Source organism: Rhincodon typus, chromosome 9 (assembly GCF_021869965.1).
Source record: "Rhincodon typus isolate 14 chromosome 9, sRhiTyp1.1, whole genome shotgun sequence".
Taxonomy (NCBI): domain Eukaryota; kingdom Metazoa; phylum Chordata; class Chondrichthyes; order Orectolobiformes; family Rhincodontidae; genus Rhincodon; species Rhincodon typus.
The window spans coordinates 37,709,230-37,724,394 of record NC_063340.1 but is presented as its reverse complement, the minus strand read 5'-3'; the positions used below and the strand labels follow the sequence as shown (position 1 = coordinate 37,724,394).

The 15,165-nt window shown below is 38.2% G+C and overlaps 1 protein-coding gene across 2 annotated transcripts in view; it reads left to right on the top strand.

The window, feature by feature from the left end:
- Positions 1-15,165, top strand: part of sanbr (SANT and BTB domain regulator of CSR) — a 137,687-nt gene that overhangs the window by 113,253 nt on the left and 9,269 nt on the right. Inside the window, exons 17-19 of one of the 2 annotated variants that reach the window (XM_048601511.1) lie at positions 1,470-1,543; positions 7,405-7,496; positions 13,533-13,581. In XM_048601511.1, the coding sequence (XP_048457468.1) occupies positions 1,470-1,543; positions 7,405-7,496; positions 13,533-13,574 (208 nt within the window). In that variant the 3' untranslated portion in view covers positions 13,575-13,581. Of the gene's footprint in view, positions 1-1,469; positions 1,544-7,404; positions 7,497-13,532; positions 13,582-15,165 lie in introns of those variants that run through there. The other variant, XM_048601512.1, reaches the window with a different exon arrangement.

The window sequence follows — 15,165 nt, the reverse complement described above, 5'->3', positions numbered from 1 at the left end:
GTCAGCTTTCCTGCTCCTCTGATGCTGCCTGGCCTGCTGTGTTCATCCAGCTCTACACCTTGTTATCTCAGACTCCAGCATCGGCAGTTCCTACTATTTCCAAGCATGCCATACGCCTTCTTTATCACCCTACCTACTTGTGTGGCCACTTCTCTTGAAGATATGGACTTGAACTCCAAGATCCCTCTGTAAATCAATGCTATTCAGGGTCCTGCCATTAACTGTATACTTTTCCTTAACAGTTGATCTCCCAAAGTGCAGCACCTCACACTTACCCAATTTAAACACCATCTGCCATTTCTCCACCCATATCTACAAATGATCTATATCCCATTTTGACAACCTTCTACAGTATCCACAAATCCACTGATCTTTGTGTTGTCTGCAAATTTACTAACCCGCCCATCTAAATTTTCATCCAAGTCATTTAAGTATTTCATAAATAGCAGAGGTCCCAGTACGGATCCCTGTGGAACACGAACATCCAGCCTGAAAATCACCCTTCCACCACTACCCTTTGCCTTCTATGGGCAAGCCAGTTCTGAATCCAAGCGGCCAAGTCATCATGGATCCAATGCATCTTAATCTTCTGGATGAGCCTACCATGAGGGATCTTGTCAGAAGCCTTACTAAAACCATGTAGACAACATCCACTGCTCTGCCCTCATCGATCACCCTTGCCACCTCTTCAAAACATTCACTTGTTACTAAGACATGACTTGCCCCACACAGGGCCATGCTTTTCCAAATGCTTGTAAATCCTATACCTATCCCTAAGAATTCTCTTCAATAGCTTCCCAACCACCATGCGAGACTCACCAGTCTATAGTTTTCATCTTTTAGATCATGCAATGTCAATTTTACAATTGCCTGTAGAAAGGCTAATCTGCTGTCTGCATGTATTAAGAAATCATGACCAGCAATTTTCTAGTAAGCCGGTAAGCAAAACCTCTCATCAGGAATATGCATTCATAAAATTATCTCTTGAATACAAACAGGTTTTTGAAGGAACTACATACTAAGTGCCAGTTTGTTCTTTACATTGTCTTGATTAAGTCTGTATCATCCAGCATATTTATTTTAAGACTTTGATATTATTTTTGATGTGCAGGATGGATAAATTAAAAAGAATATTGAATTACATAGCTGCATTGAGATTGAAATTACATTTTAAAATAAGTAATAATCAAAAGATAAAGCTCCCATTTCAGTTTATCTTTCTGAATTCATGCCTACATTGTACCTGCATTGAAATGAGTTTGCATATTCTTCTCTGCATTTACCAAAGTCCTGTATACAACATAATGTGTGGAAAAATCAATTAACAAGATTACTGCTATTCAGTAAAAATGATAAAGTTGCATTTGTGATTTTGAGAATTTTAGGAAGAATTGATATTTTATTATCTGTTTATGATTAAAAACTAGAGGAAATGTGTAGTGACATAACTCAAAATCTTCTTATGTTAGTGTATGTTTTCAGAAAAGCAAGTGGGACAGCAGTCGCTCAATGCGATTTAACCAGGACGCTCAAAGAGAGGAAGGTATGTCAACTGATGTTAAGATCTGTAATTACACAGTAACAATTTAAGTGGCGTAGATTCTGGTGTTAGTTACAAAATATTAACTGCCACAGATATTTGGCAAGCTTTTTAATGCAGATTTCCTCCAATCTGGAGACTTTTCCAGCAGGGCATCCATTTACAAGGGATTTGTGATCAGGATCAGAAACAGCAAATAAAAACAATGTACTGCAAATGGTGGAGATCTGAAACAGCCAGGTTCTTCAACAAATCAGATTAAAATTTGAGTGATTTAGTTAAATTCAAAACTAGTGCCTTAAATTGAACAAAGCAACTACAAAGAAATAAGAGACGAATCGATTAAATTTGGAAACTACAATTTAAAAATGTGACACTAGACATACGGTTCCAAAATGTCATCAAATCGTTCGTAATTCATCACAAATATATATTCACTTAGGGATAAAGACTCCATTAAAAAGGCACAGCTAAAGAGAAATTAAGAATTATGTTTGATTAAAGGAAGAGGCTTATCATCTTGCCGAAGAAGAGGATGATAATTGGTGATTTGGAAAGAAGATAGATTTCAGAAATGGTTGATTAAGAAATTGATATAGTAAGAGAATGAGAATAAGTTAGCAAGAGACATAAGAATGAATTATAAAAGCTTCTTTAAGTATGTAAAGTTGAAGAAATTAGCAAAAGTGAACATGGGTCCCTTTTTAACATAGTGTGGAGCTAGAGGAGCACAGCAGGCCAGGCAACATCAGAGGAGCAGGAAAGCTGACGTTTCGAGTCGGGACCCTTCTTCAGAAAAACCTGACTCGAAACAGCTTTTCTGCCCCTCTGATACTGCCTGGCCTGCTGTGTTCCTCCAGCTCCACACTGTGTTATCTCTGACTCCAGCATGGGCAGTTCTTACTATCTCTGATGGGTCCCTTTTTATTTTTCTCACTTTCGAAGATGTAAACACATACCACAATTTGTGGTGAGCTAAGGGTGTGGTGAGAGGAGGAGTTTAAAGGAATTAACATTCATAAATAAAATTATCACTAGAGATTTTTATTTTAAAAGGTCAACAAAACTCCTGAAGCTGATGGCCTCTCTGGAGTTTTAAAAATGGTGGCTATAGTCATAGTAAATGTATTGCTTTGATCTGTTAGAATTACTAAGCTTCTAGAATGATCTCAATGGATTGAAAGGTAGAAATAGAAAACCCTGCTCTTCGAGAAAGAAGGAGATCAGGAAACGAGGAAATGAAGGGCAATTAGTTTGGCAGGAGCAGTTGCGAAATGCCAAAATCTGTTATTAGAGATGTAGTAACACAGCACTTGGAGAATTTTATAATGTGATTGGGCCTAGTCAACATGGATTTAAGAAAAGGAAATCGTGTTTAAAAGACCTGTTTGGAGTTAGCTGGAACATGTAATGTGAAAGTTAGGTAAAGTAGAACCAGTGGATAGATTGTACTGTATCTGAATTCTCAAAGCTACAAAACTGAAGTGTTACACAAATGGAGTTATATGGTTTGAGGATCAGTTAACAGATCAAAAACAGTGACAATGAGCAGGTCATATCAGTTATTTACGGTCTTTATTAACTGACTTAGCTGAAAGGAATAAGTATAATATATTCAAGTTTGCTTTTGATGCAAAACTAAGTTGGACAATAAGAGGAGGATTGAGATGAAGAAATCTTTTTTCACTGTAGCGAATCTTTGGAAGTCTTTCCCAGAGAGCTGTGGACTCTATGGTTAGATTGAAGATAGAGATCAGAGAATTTTGGATATGGAAGGAATTGAGGGGCATGGGTATCATTGCAGGAGGATGGAGCTGAGGTAAATGTCAGCCAGGCCATTATTGAATGGCAGAGCAGACTCAAAAGACTAAATTTCTGCTCCTATTTCTTATATTCATTTCTTCAGATGGAGATATCATCAAAGACACAGGCAAAATCCCAAGCTCAAAGTATACAGTAGTTTAATTGATGTAGAGAGAAAAAAAATGAGAAATAGAAATGAGATTAAAGGAAAGAGATATGCAAACAGGCAGAAAAACTAGAAACCAGGCCTAACTTTTTAAACATCTTTAGATTGGAACTGGTGGACAGTCATTTCATTGCTAGTCTATCAGACCAAAACTGTGAAGAAGTTGGGTTCACTGACATCAGCTTCTGTACTCCTGTATGTATGGCTACTGCACATTATTTCTGACTTAATCCATTGTAAGAGTGACCATGAAGTCTCATTGTTAATAGCTCAAAATCCTGGCTATATAAATAACATTGGTTCATTGCAGCAGTAAGACCGTGGATAATCAGTAGTAGTTTTAAAATGTATGTATTAATATTAGCTTTAGACCATTCAGGAGAGATGTTAAAAAGCACATCTGTGCACAAAAAGCTGTAGATATTTGGGACTCTATTCCATAAAATGGCAGTAGATACTAGATTAGTTGTTCATTTTAAATCTGAGGTAGATAAATTTTTGTTAAGCAAAGGTATTAAGGGATATGGGCCAAAGGAAGATATATGGAGTTAGGCCACAGATCAGCCATGATCTCTTAGAATGGTGGAACAGGGGCTGATTTGCACATTCCTATTCTACTGTAACTGTAACTCATAACATAAAATTGTACATACCCAGCTTATACTTTTCAATCTATTGCATAAATTTCTGATATTCTCAGTATCAAAATTGGAACTGTTCTTTGATTTCTCTTTAACCAGAATTATGAATATATGATCAAGAAAAAAGAGTAGGTCACTCCACCCTTAGAACCTGCTTCACCATTCAATAAGATCAAGACTGACTTGGTTTTAACCCCTGCTGTACATTGCTGCATGTCCCTTGGTAATCAAAGATCTATCTACCTCTGCCGTAAAAAATATTTAAAGATTTTGCATCTATTGTCTTTTGAGGAAGAGAATTCCAAAGTCTCTCATCCCCCAGAAAGAAAAAAATGCTATCGCATCTCTGTTTTAAATGACACTCTGTTATTTTTAAACTATGACCCTAGTTCTACATTCTGCTACAAGAGGAAGGTCTTTTCAGCATCCACCTGGTCAAGTCCCCTCAGGATGTTATACAGTCGATTCTGATACAATATGTGTTTCTTCAACGTGATTTGGTTTTAATACGATTGAAGAATAATTGAACACTATTTGTAGAAGGTGAACTTTCCCTACCTCTCATGGCTATAACATGATTTCAACCCCCTCACTTTAAATATCGCAGTTATTGCGTGATTTTATTATAACACGAGACTGCACAAGAACGGAACTTTTGCATTATATCAGAATCGACTGTATGTTTCAATTAACCTCGACTCTTCTGAACTCCAGATGATACAGGCTTAATCTATCAAGTTTTCCCTCATAAGGCAATCTGCTCATGGCAATTTGTCAGGCCAGTAAGCCTTCTATGAACTGCTTGTAACACATTAGCATTCTTCCATACATATGCTGATCAGTACTTTACACGATACTCCATACGTAGTTTCACCAATGTTCTGTATAACTGAAACATAATCTCTCTATTCTTGCATTCAACTCCCCTCTCAATAAGCCATAATATTCCAACACCTTTCCTGATAAATTGTTGGACCTGCATACTACCAGCCTTCTGTCATTCGTGCACTAGGACACTCAGATCTGTCCGCATCACGGAGCTTTGCAACCTCTCGCCATTTAGATAATATGCTTCTTTTTTATTCTTTCTGCCAAAATGGACAAATTTACAGTTTCCCATATGTATATCATTTGCCAGCTATTTGCCCACTTACTTAGCCAACTATATCCCTTTGTAGGCTCCTTGTGTCCTCTTCATAACTCACTTTCCTACATATTTTTATGTCATCAACAAATTTAGCTACTATGCCTTCAGTTACTTCCTCCAAACCATTTATATAAATTGTAAAAGAATTGCCACTTAGCACTGAGCCCTGTAGCACACCATTTTCTGCCAGCCTGAAAAGGACCCAATTATTCCTACTTTCTGCTCCTTGTTACCAAGCCAATCTTCTATCTGTACCGGTACGTTATCCTCTTGCCCACCACACCATTAGCAATAAGCTTTGATGTGACATCTTATCAAAAAGCCTTCTGGAAATCTGAATTTAATATATCCACTGGTTCACCTTTATTTACAGTGCAAGTTACTTCTTCAAAGAACCCCAATAAATAAATAAGATTTTCCTTTGACAAACCATTTTGGTTCAGCCTGATTATCTTGAATGTATCCAAGTGCCCTGTTACGACAGCTTTAATAATAGCGTTTAACATCTTCCCTATAACGGATGTTAAGCTACCTAGCCTGTAGTTTGCTGCTTTCTGCCTCCCACCTTTTTGAATAAAGGAATTACATTAGCTATTTTCCAATCTAAAAGAACTTCCTCTGAATCAAATGATTTTTTGGAAAATTAAAACCAATGCATCAACTATTTCACTGGCTACTTCTTTTAAGGCCTAGGATGAAATCCATCAGAATCTTAGGACTTGTCAACTCACAGTTCCAACAATTTACTCATGATTTCTTTCCTGGGTAATTGTAATTTTTTTTTGAGTTCATCCCTTTCAATTCCTGATTTACAACTATTTCCAGGATGCTACATGAATCCTCTCTATTGAAGACTGATGCCAAATATCTGTTCAATTCATCTTCCATCTCTTTATCCTTCAAACTAATTTCCCAAACACATTTTCAGTACTTAGTTTGTTAACTATTTTCTTTTTTTAAATATCTGAAGAAAACTTTTCTATCAGTTTTATATTTTGGCTAACTTACTCTTCCACTCTAATTTTTTCTCCTTATTAATCTATTAGTAATTCACTGTTTTATTTTATATTCGGCCCAATTTTCTAACCTGCCGCCTATCTTTACAGAATTATATTCTTTTCTTTGAGTTTGAGACTATCGTCATGAGTGGCAGGTCCATCTCTTTAGAATTTTTCTTATTTGTTGTAATGTTTTCTGTTCTGTACTTTCTCGAATATCTCCTTAAATATTTGCCACTGCATCTCTATTACCTATCCCTTAACCTAAATTGCTAGCTCACATTTGCTAGCTCTGTTTTCATGCCCACATAATTGCCCTTGTTTAAATTCAAAATGGTCATCTTGGACCCACACTTCCTCCTTTAACCTGTATGTAAAATGCAATCGTATTATGGTCACTGCTACACAGGGCTGCTTTCACTGAGATCAGTAATTAATTCTATCTCATTGATCTAAACCAGATCTAAGTATAACCTATGTGGTGCCATAACATGCTGGTATAAAAAATTGTCCCAAAAACATTCAAAGACTACTTTCTCCCCATCTGACTTTTCCGCCTATATGTAGGTTAAAATCCCCCACGAAAATTGTTGTATCCTTTTGTTATTTCTTCCTTGATACCCTGTTCTACCATGTGGTTACTGTGAGGTGCTTTACAAAACTCCTACAAGTGACCTCCTCCCTTTTATCGTTCCTCATCTCTACCCAGACTGCTTCTATATCCAGGTTTCACTAATGAAGGCTATCCCTCTGTAATGTACTAGTGTCATCTTCAACAGAGCCACTCTGCCACCCTTTCCTACCTTCCTTCCTTTCTAAATGTCGTATACTCTTCAATATTCAGGTTCCAATCTAGATAATCTTGCAGCCACATCTGTTACAGACACTAGGTTGCACTTAATTATCTCAATTTGTGCTATTTATTCATCTGTTTTGTTTTTGAATGTTATGTTAAGATTTGTGCTTTTATTATGTTTGTAATTTATAGTCATATCTGCTGATTTCCTCTTAGATCTCAATTCTGTGTTCTTGTCATTATTTACAGTTGCATTTATCAAACATAATGTTATATCAGTTTATTTGGAGATAATACAGCTTTTAACTTTCAGATCAAAGAAGAATGGTTGAAATAATTGGACATCTGACAAAAATAAGATTTGGAGAAAAAATTGATCGCACCAAGGGAAAAGAAGGAAAAGAGGTGAATTGGTTTTCCATCAGTATTTTGCAATGTAATGCACTTTGGATTCTTATCTGAAGTGTTTAATCTGTTAATCGAGTTTTAAATTGGATGGAAAACATCCCGTGACAGGAATATTTCCTACTAATTTGATTTGAAGCAATCTGTATACAGGCTCATCTCAATCATAAAATGTACTTCTACTAGGAAGAGAAGGAGAAAATAACTGAATTGTTGCAACCTTACGTTTAAACACTTGATGGAAATGCTTTCAAGTGGCTGATACAGACCCTTTTGACGCTTCCATCATCAGTTACCCTTTGATGTTCAGAGTCCATATTGACTGAAAAGTTGCCTGAAATGCTTGAGAATCCTACAGGACAGCATGGAACTTGTGAGAGGCAGTGCTTTATGTGACTATATGAAATAGAAACAGCAGTAGGCCATTTGGCCCCTTGAGCAGTACTCCATCAGTCAGTAAGATCATGGCAGATCTGTTGTGTTTTAAATTTCACATTGCTTTCTCCTCCTAATAACCGTAGGTTCTTGTTAAGCAAGGGAATCAATCAATCTCTGCTTAAAAAATTAAATGACCCTGCTTCCTCTGCTGCTTGAGGAAGAGTTACGAAGTCACACAACCCTCTGAAAGAGAAAAATTCTCGTGATTTGGGTGGTTATCCTTGGGATTGATTGGGCATAGAGGATTGATGCCTGCTGCAAACGTTCTACCCACATGTAGGTTCACCCTCCTCAGCTTGGATTTTTGCAGGTTTTGGCATTATACACACGGATTAAATGGGATAAATGGGAGGCATTTTTCAAAGTGCCCTGAGACAAAGTTTTAGCGAGTCCTCTGCATGGCTCCTCCACCTATAAATGTCTATTGGCATCACCCTCTCTCTGTGAGGGGAAGGTGGACTGGAGTGAGGTTGAAGTTTCTCATCCCTTTCTTGTTTTGCCATTAAAGTTGAGTGCCAATGGCTACAGCAATGAAGTGTGGGTCTGAGCAGAAAGTATGTACTAGACTTGGCTCTCCCTGGCTGTTGTGAACCACTCCAACGAAATAACTAAATGCAAGCGTGCTGGAGCCAGCACAGTACTGATAACATTGATAAACTCCTCCATCCTTTGATCAAGCTTACCAACTGCCTCTGAAAATCCTGCCTGCTACTCCTGTAATGCTGTGATTTTGATGTAGTCATTAATGACCAAGACATAGGATCATCTTCCGCATGGGACTGAGCAAGTACCTGGATATCTTCAGCAATCCTCTCAATTCAAGAGACATGAGGCATTTCTTCCTTGGTCAGCTGCAGAAGCATGTCAGTGAAGTGCACATCAGATTGGATGCCCAAATTTAATATGGATCAGAGTTCCCACGAGGTGAAAATCAATGAGCTGGTGGAGAGGGCAGGTGAAAACATTGCAGGTGAATTGTCTAAAGCTTCAGTGGCTTTCCCCTCAGAATTGGAGATGGTATTAAGGATCTCAGGTGTAGGCCTCTGCTTTTCACACTGTGAGAGTCTGCAGAAGAAGGGAGAGGGAAGTGGTTGTGTAAGAGGCATAAAAGCTTGTGTAGATTAAGAATGAATGAGTATTAACATTAACGAGAGAGCAGCACAGCACCATGAACCTTGCTGGGTTGAGTAGCCATTGAGGTCTCAATGTCCCCACATGAACAATCATGCTGCTGTCCAACCAAATTCACTGTTTTCTCCTCGAATGGCGTGAGGAGCCTAATGACTGCTAGCCCCTTGCTAGTCCTGGCTTCTTGGCCCAGTTGTGGGCCATTTCTTCCTGCAATGAGACAATGGGAGAGATTGAACATGGTAGACGTCGATGAAAGAACAGTTAGTGATAATGCAGGATTAGGGCAGATGGTAAGGTGTACACCAGTGAGTGAGTTGGAGCGCAGATGGTTTAGTAGATTGGGAGTATGAGGTGGGTAAGAATCGTTGAGTGGACATGATGCATACCATAGTGAGCCCTGTTTATTTGTTCATGGGATGTGGGCCTCACTGACTTTGCCATGATTTATTGTCTATTCCTGATTGTTCAGAGGGTGGTTAAGATTCAAGCTGATTGTTGTGATGACGTGTGAGATTTTTAAAATATAATTTGGATTTTAAACTAGTGGCATAGAGGTTTCAGTCTGCTTGTGTGAAGGCGTTCAATAATTAACTAGGTTAGTGTCTCCAGAGCCATGACTTTAAACGATTATGTACCAGAAAACAGATTACTTAGGGCCTCCTGGAATGTTAGTGGAAGTTTGTTTATATTGTGGGGATTTATGATTGGGGGACAAAAACTTTGAAAGACATTAGCTTGCTTTTGAGTATAGAATCCTAAAGGATAAATTTTACCTTTTCAAAAAAAGGCAGAAATTTGGAAAGCATTTGGGTCAATTTGAAGCAAACCTGACTGAAGTTAGATGCAAGTATATGCACTCCTAGAAAAAGGTGACTACATTCAGACAGTTAAGGAAATAGGTAACTTGAAAGAGTGTAATTTGTGGAGAAGTATAGTTGAGACCAGGAGTGTTTGCTTTAAAATCTGCGTTGGTTACTCAAAGTTGAAAAAGTTTCAGGCATAGCTTTTCAGATCACTGGACAAAAACAATAAAGTCAAACCTGCACATTGGACAGGGAAAGATAATTTCTGTGCTGTTTTGATTGTCTGCAAAGTGGTGGTGTTGGAGAGTAGATGGGATTTTCCTTTGGTGTGTATTTTGAAATCTTTCAAGCAATATTATGTGTATATTGTTTGGCTTGTTTTAGTACATTTTTATTTCTCTTGTGTTGTAAGATTTTTTTTTGCGTTGAAACCAAATCTGTAACCTGGCATGCCTGTGTTTCAGTGGAAGACTACCACGTTAAAACTAAAAAAAAGCAAAATATGATCAATCACACCAGATTTTATTCTTGGTTCTGACGTGTCAAGTAGTAACAAAAGCTAGGATTACAGCTGTCTGGAGTTCCGTTTAGACCATGCCAGTAGGTGCATGCACAGTAGCAGAGTTTAAATGAGTGCTGGACCTGTGAGTGTGAGATTCCGTCCACCTTCTGTATGCTATCGCCCGTGCAGGGTAGTTGAGATCATTTACCTTCTTCCTGATGTGCTGTGCATTCTGTCTAACCTTGGGCACAGCACTGACCTAGGCTGCTACCTGTGTCCAGACTGGAGGCATGGTCTACTTTTACAGTCTTTGGAAAGAATGGTGGCCCTTCTCACATGCTTCCAGGTCCCAGTTTGCAGAACAGGAAGTTAACTCACCTTCTTGAGACATTTCCTCACTGATAATGATCAAACGCCAATATGTGAGTAGCAGTTCCTGGCTTGAAATGTTTGAATTCATCTGTAGCTGGGCTTTAACTATGATGGTATGGTCTAAATACTGGAAGCAAACATCTCCACCTCTCCTGCCACACAGTTCTACAAGAAGGGTGCCAATAAATCTGATTGCATAATGAAGAAGATTGCATGAGAAAAGTTGCTCTGAGCCATAGTGGATCAAGTGCCATAAATCTGACTTTACTAAACATTATAATCGGAAATGGGAAAACTCCACCAGTTGTCTTTTGTAATCATTTTGCACTGCTTTTATATGTGAAAAGGGCACTTGTTGCTGCCAGGTCCCACTTAACAAGCTGTTTCCTTAATTTCTAAACAAGTAAATGTCTCAATGTCAGATTAATCCACTATCAGATTTTGAATTTTTTCGACAGCATTATCAGGATTGCAATATATTTTAAACTTAGCTGACCAATTTATCTTTTATCAGTTTCTTTCTTTATGCTTCATTTGACCCCCTCCTGCTTTTCCTAATCTAAATCTATCATAGCTGTCTGTTCTCTTCTCCCTCATAAACCTGTCTGGCTTCCTTTTAAATGCATCTAGATTATTTGTTTCAAATACTCCCTGTGTAGCGAGTTGCACAATCCTTGAGTAAAGACATTTCTGATGAATTCTCTATAGTTTTTCTTGGTTCTCTCTTGTACTTATGGAGAGTTATGCTTTTCAGCACAAGTGGAAGCCTTCTTTTCCATTCATTCTCTCAATCAAAATCTTTCGTAATTTTGTTTAGTTCAATACATACCCCCTCTACCTTTTTTCAAGGAAACTGACACTGTTTTGGGTGACTGAATGCAGATATCTTGGGGTTGTGGCCAAGACAAGGTTAGACTAATGGAGACTTCCTGAGATATAGTAGAAAGGATAGGCCATATGGCCCATTGAACGTGCTTTATCATTCAGTGAGACCATGGCTGACTTGATAGTGGCCTTAACTCCACATTCTTGATTGTCCCATAATCCTCGACTCCTTTTAGATCAAAAATCTGACTAATTCAGCTTTGAATATTTTCAATGACCCAGCACCCACATCTCTGTGGAAAGAGAAGTCCAAAGGATAATGACCTTCTGAGAGAAGAATTCCTCCTAATTTCACTCTCAAGTGGGAAACACCTTCTGTTTAAGCTATTCTCCCTAATACTAGACTCCACCCAAGAAAAAAGTCCTCTCAGCATTTACTTTGTTGAGCACCCTCAGAATTCTGTATGTTTCAATGAGAAGGAAATGCTGTAGAACAATTTGAAAATAATTAAAATTAAGAATTATTGCTTAACTGAAGAAATAGGGATGATGAGTAAGCTGGACTTAGTTCAAGTTAGGACATGGATGGTACAGTTTTTGATATCTCAAGTTTACAGAGGGTAGAACATAGGAGGATGGCCAGAAATAGTCAAGCCTTGAGGTGGAATAAAGTGTAGATGAGGGTTTCAGCAAGGCAGGGGTAGAGTTGGGCAATGTTATAGCATTCATAGTGATGGTGCAGATATGTGTTTGTAAACTCAACTTGAAGTCAACTTGTGAATACTTGATTAAGCCTCAAATAGCTGCTGCAAAACGGAATAGAATTGGTGACTAAGCAATGTTTGTGGATTGATTGGAAAATAATGGTTTTAGTTTTCTTAGTATTTAGCTGGAGAAAATGTTTGCTTATACACTACTAGATGTTGGAAAAGCATTTGACAATTTAGAGACAGTGAAGAGGTTGAGGCAGGTGTTGGTGAGGTAGTGATGGGTGTCACCAGCGTACATGTAATTTCCCACATGTTTTTGACTAATGTCACTGCGGGTCAATATAGAAATGAGAATTAGCATGGAGCCAAATATAACTTCTTGGGTAAAATGGAAATATCAAATAGGCAGTAAAGCTATTATGAGTAAATAGCTAAGAGTAGAACCAGAACTCTGCAGTCCTACACAGCTGAACAATGGTGAAGAGGCCTTTGAGGTGGAAAGCGTTCTGAAGTGAAAGGTGTTTCTCAAAGGTGACAGGTTGAGAAGGACAAAGAGAGAGAACTTATCTCTTTTTTTGACAGGCATTTGTAACTATAAGGGCCATTTTTGTACTGGAGCAGAGAAATTCAAACATCGCATTCTGGGGGAAATGAGCATCATTTTCAGAATGATAATGTATTCGAGGACTTTGGAAAGAGATGATGAAAGCAGATTTGAAGGAGGTGAGGATAGTGCTTGTGGAGTAAATACCATTAAAACTATCAGCTAACATGAGAATCATGAAAAAAAAATGGATGGTCAGCAATTTTAGTGGGAATAGAGTGGAACAAGGTGAACTCAGAGCAAGAATGATGGGAGATGGAAAGGAAACCAGAAAAAGATACAAGTTCAGGCTAGAGCTGAAGAAAAAACTATACAGGAAATTTGGCCTAATTCTTTCCCAAAAATATACTCAACTCATAAAACTTTTTAAAATTGCATTACAAAGCATTGACTTAAAAATTAGAGTGCAATAAAATTCAACATCTCTTCATACAGTGTTCCACTCTTAAAGTGCTTCAACATGTTTGTAGCAGTCTTCATATTTACAATATACATTTCACGTCATGCATAGAACCCGGGGCAAAATGATTTAAATTGAAAATTGCAGAAAATGCAATAGAAGTAAACTTTTGTCTATGGAACATGTTTCACTCTGAGTTGCATCAATAACGTTCAGTGCTTTTGACGTTCACAATGTATATCCCTTGCCAGGAATGGAACCCAGGGGATTCTACAGTTTCAAGCCCTTCATGAGTATGGCCTGATGGCCTAGGGGAAGAGGGGTAAGTAGGAAAGGCAGATAAATGAATGGACTGAATGTTGGTGCTAAAGAAATCCATGAACTCATTTTGCTTGTTTGGAGGCAAGGATGAATGAGATAGGGCAGAGGATTTAAGAAGGTGGTTTGTAGTACTGGAGAAGCCAGGGTTGTTCCAGGAAGATAATCCAAGAATTGTTATCAGTTTTGGAAGATGTAAACAGAACCTGATGCTCTCTATGGTCCAACCTGACCAGGTGTGTTGAATGACTAAACCATTTTTGCATGTCTTTTCTAATCAATTTTAAATTCAGTAGACTTAATGGAGTGGGGATGAGACCCATGTTTGGGGTACACGCATGCACGCGCTCTCTCACACACCCACACACATACGTACTCGCATACACTATGCCCCGAAGGTGGAGGGGAGTGTATGGTGCATAGATCAATAGCGTGGGGGACATGTAACAGGAAAAATTAAATGCCTTGGAAATTAAAGTGATGGACTCAGACCCAGACTGATATACAAACTGCACGCATAAATGGACATAGGCAAAACTCAGATGAAATGTCCTTGGTTCAATAGCAGTTCTTAGGATACCCGTACCCTATATATACCTAAAGTGGGCATGAGAAAAACACTTTTCATTCCTTTTGTCTGAAATCAAGAGGAAAAATAAAGTTCCTGACATTGAATTACTTGAAGCTACATGCCATGTCAACTAATTCTACTCTCACAAGAGTGTCTGTAGTGGCCTGGTCGACTATTTCTGGTATAGGGGGACGTATTCCAAAGAATTTCTTACATGGACGGCTTACAGATACTTCAAGACCACTGTGATCATTTGTGCTCAAGTTAAAGAAAATGTTTCCAAAAGAACTTGAAAACTTTGATGCTGTAGGCTGTGTTGAAGGATTACTTAGCATCTTGTAGAGCCAAAAAAGTTGAAGACAAGCAGAAAAAAAATTCAAGGATCAATGCTAAATCGGCACTGTTGCCTGACCCCATGATTTATACCTGCACCACTAATGGCAATAATTATTGTTCAAGAATTAGACTCTTAAACCACTCATGATGCAGAGTGGCAAAGTAACTAAAATATTTTCATTTCTGCATCATTCATTGAGACAGGGAGCTAACAGAAACAAGCATTGAAATGAAAAGCAGCAATATTAATTTAAAATTGTATAGAATCTTCGTTAGGCTCGTTGTTCTTGTCTTCAGATTGTGGAAAGGATTTGAAACGCTGGAGGTGGTGCAAAAGGCATTTACAGGGATGCCACTAGAACTGTAAGCATGTGCCCAGCAAGAGGATTTCAACAGTTGGCATATCTCTGTAGAAAAGTCTAATGGGTGACGAGATCAAGGTATTTAAGATTGTGAAAGGTTTTAATAGGGTAGATATAAAGGTGCTGTTTTCACTATGGGGGAGACCAGAACTAGGGGCCATACATATAACAGTCACCAGTAAATCCAAAAGAAAATTAAGGAGCAATGTTTTAATCCAGATCGTGAGTAGAATGCGAAATCGACAATTGCTTGGAATAACTGAGGCCAGACACATTTAAAGGGAAGCTAAATGTTGT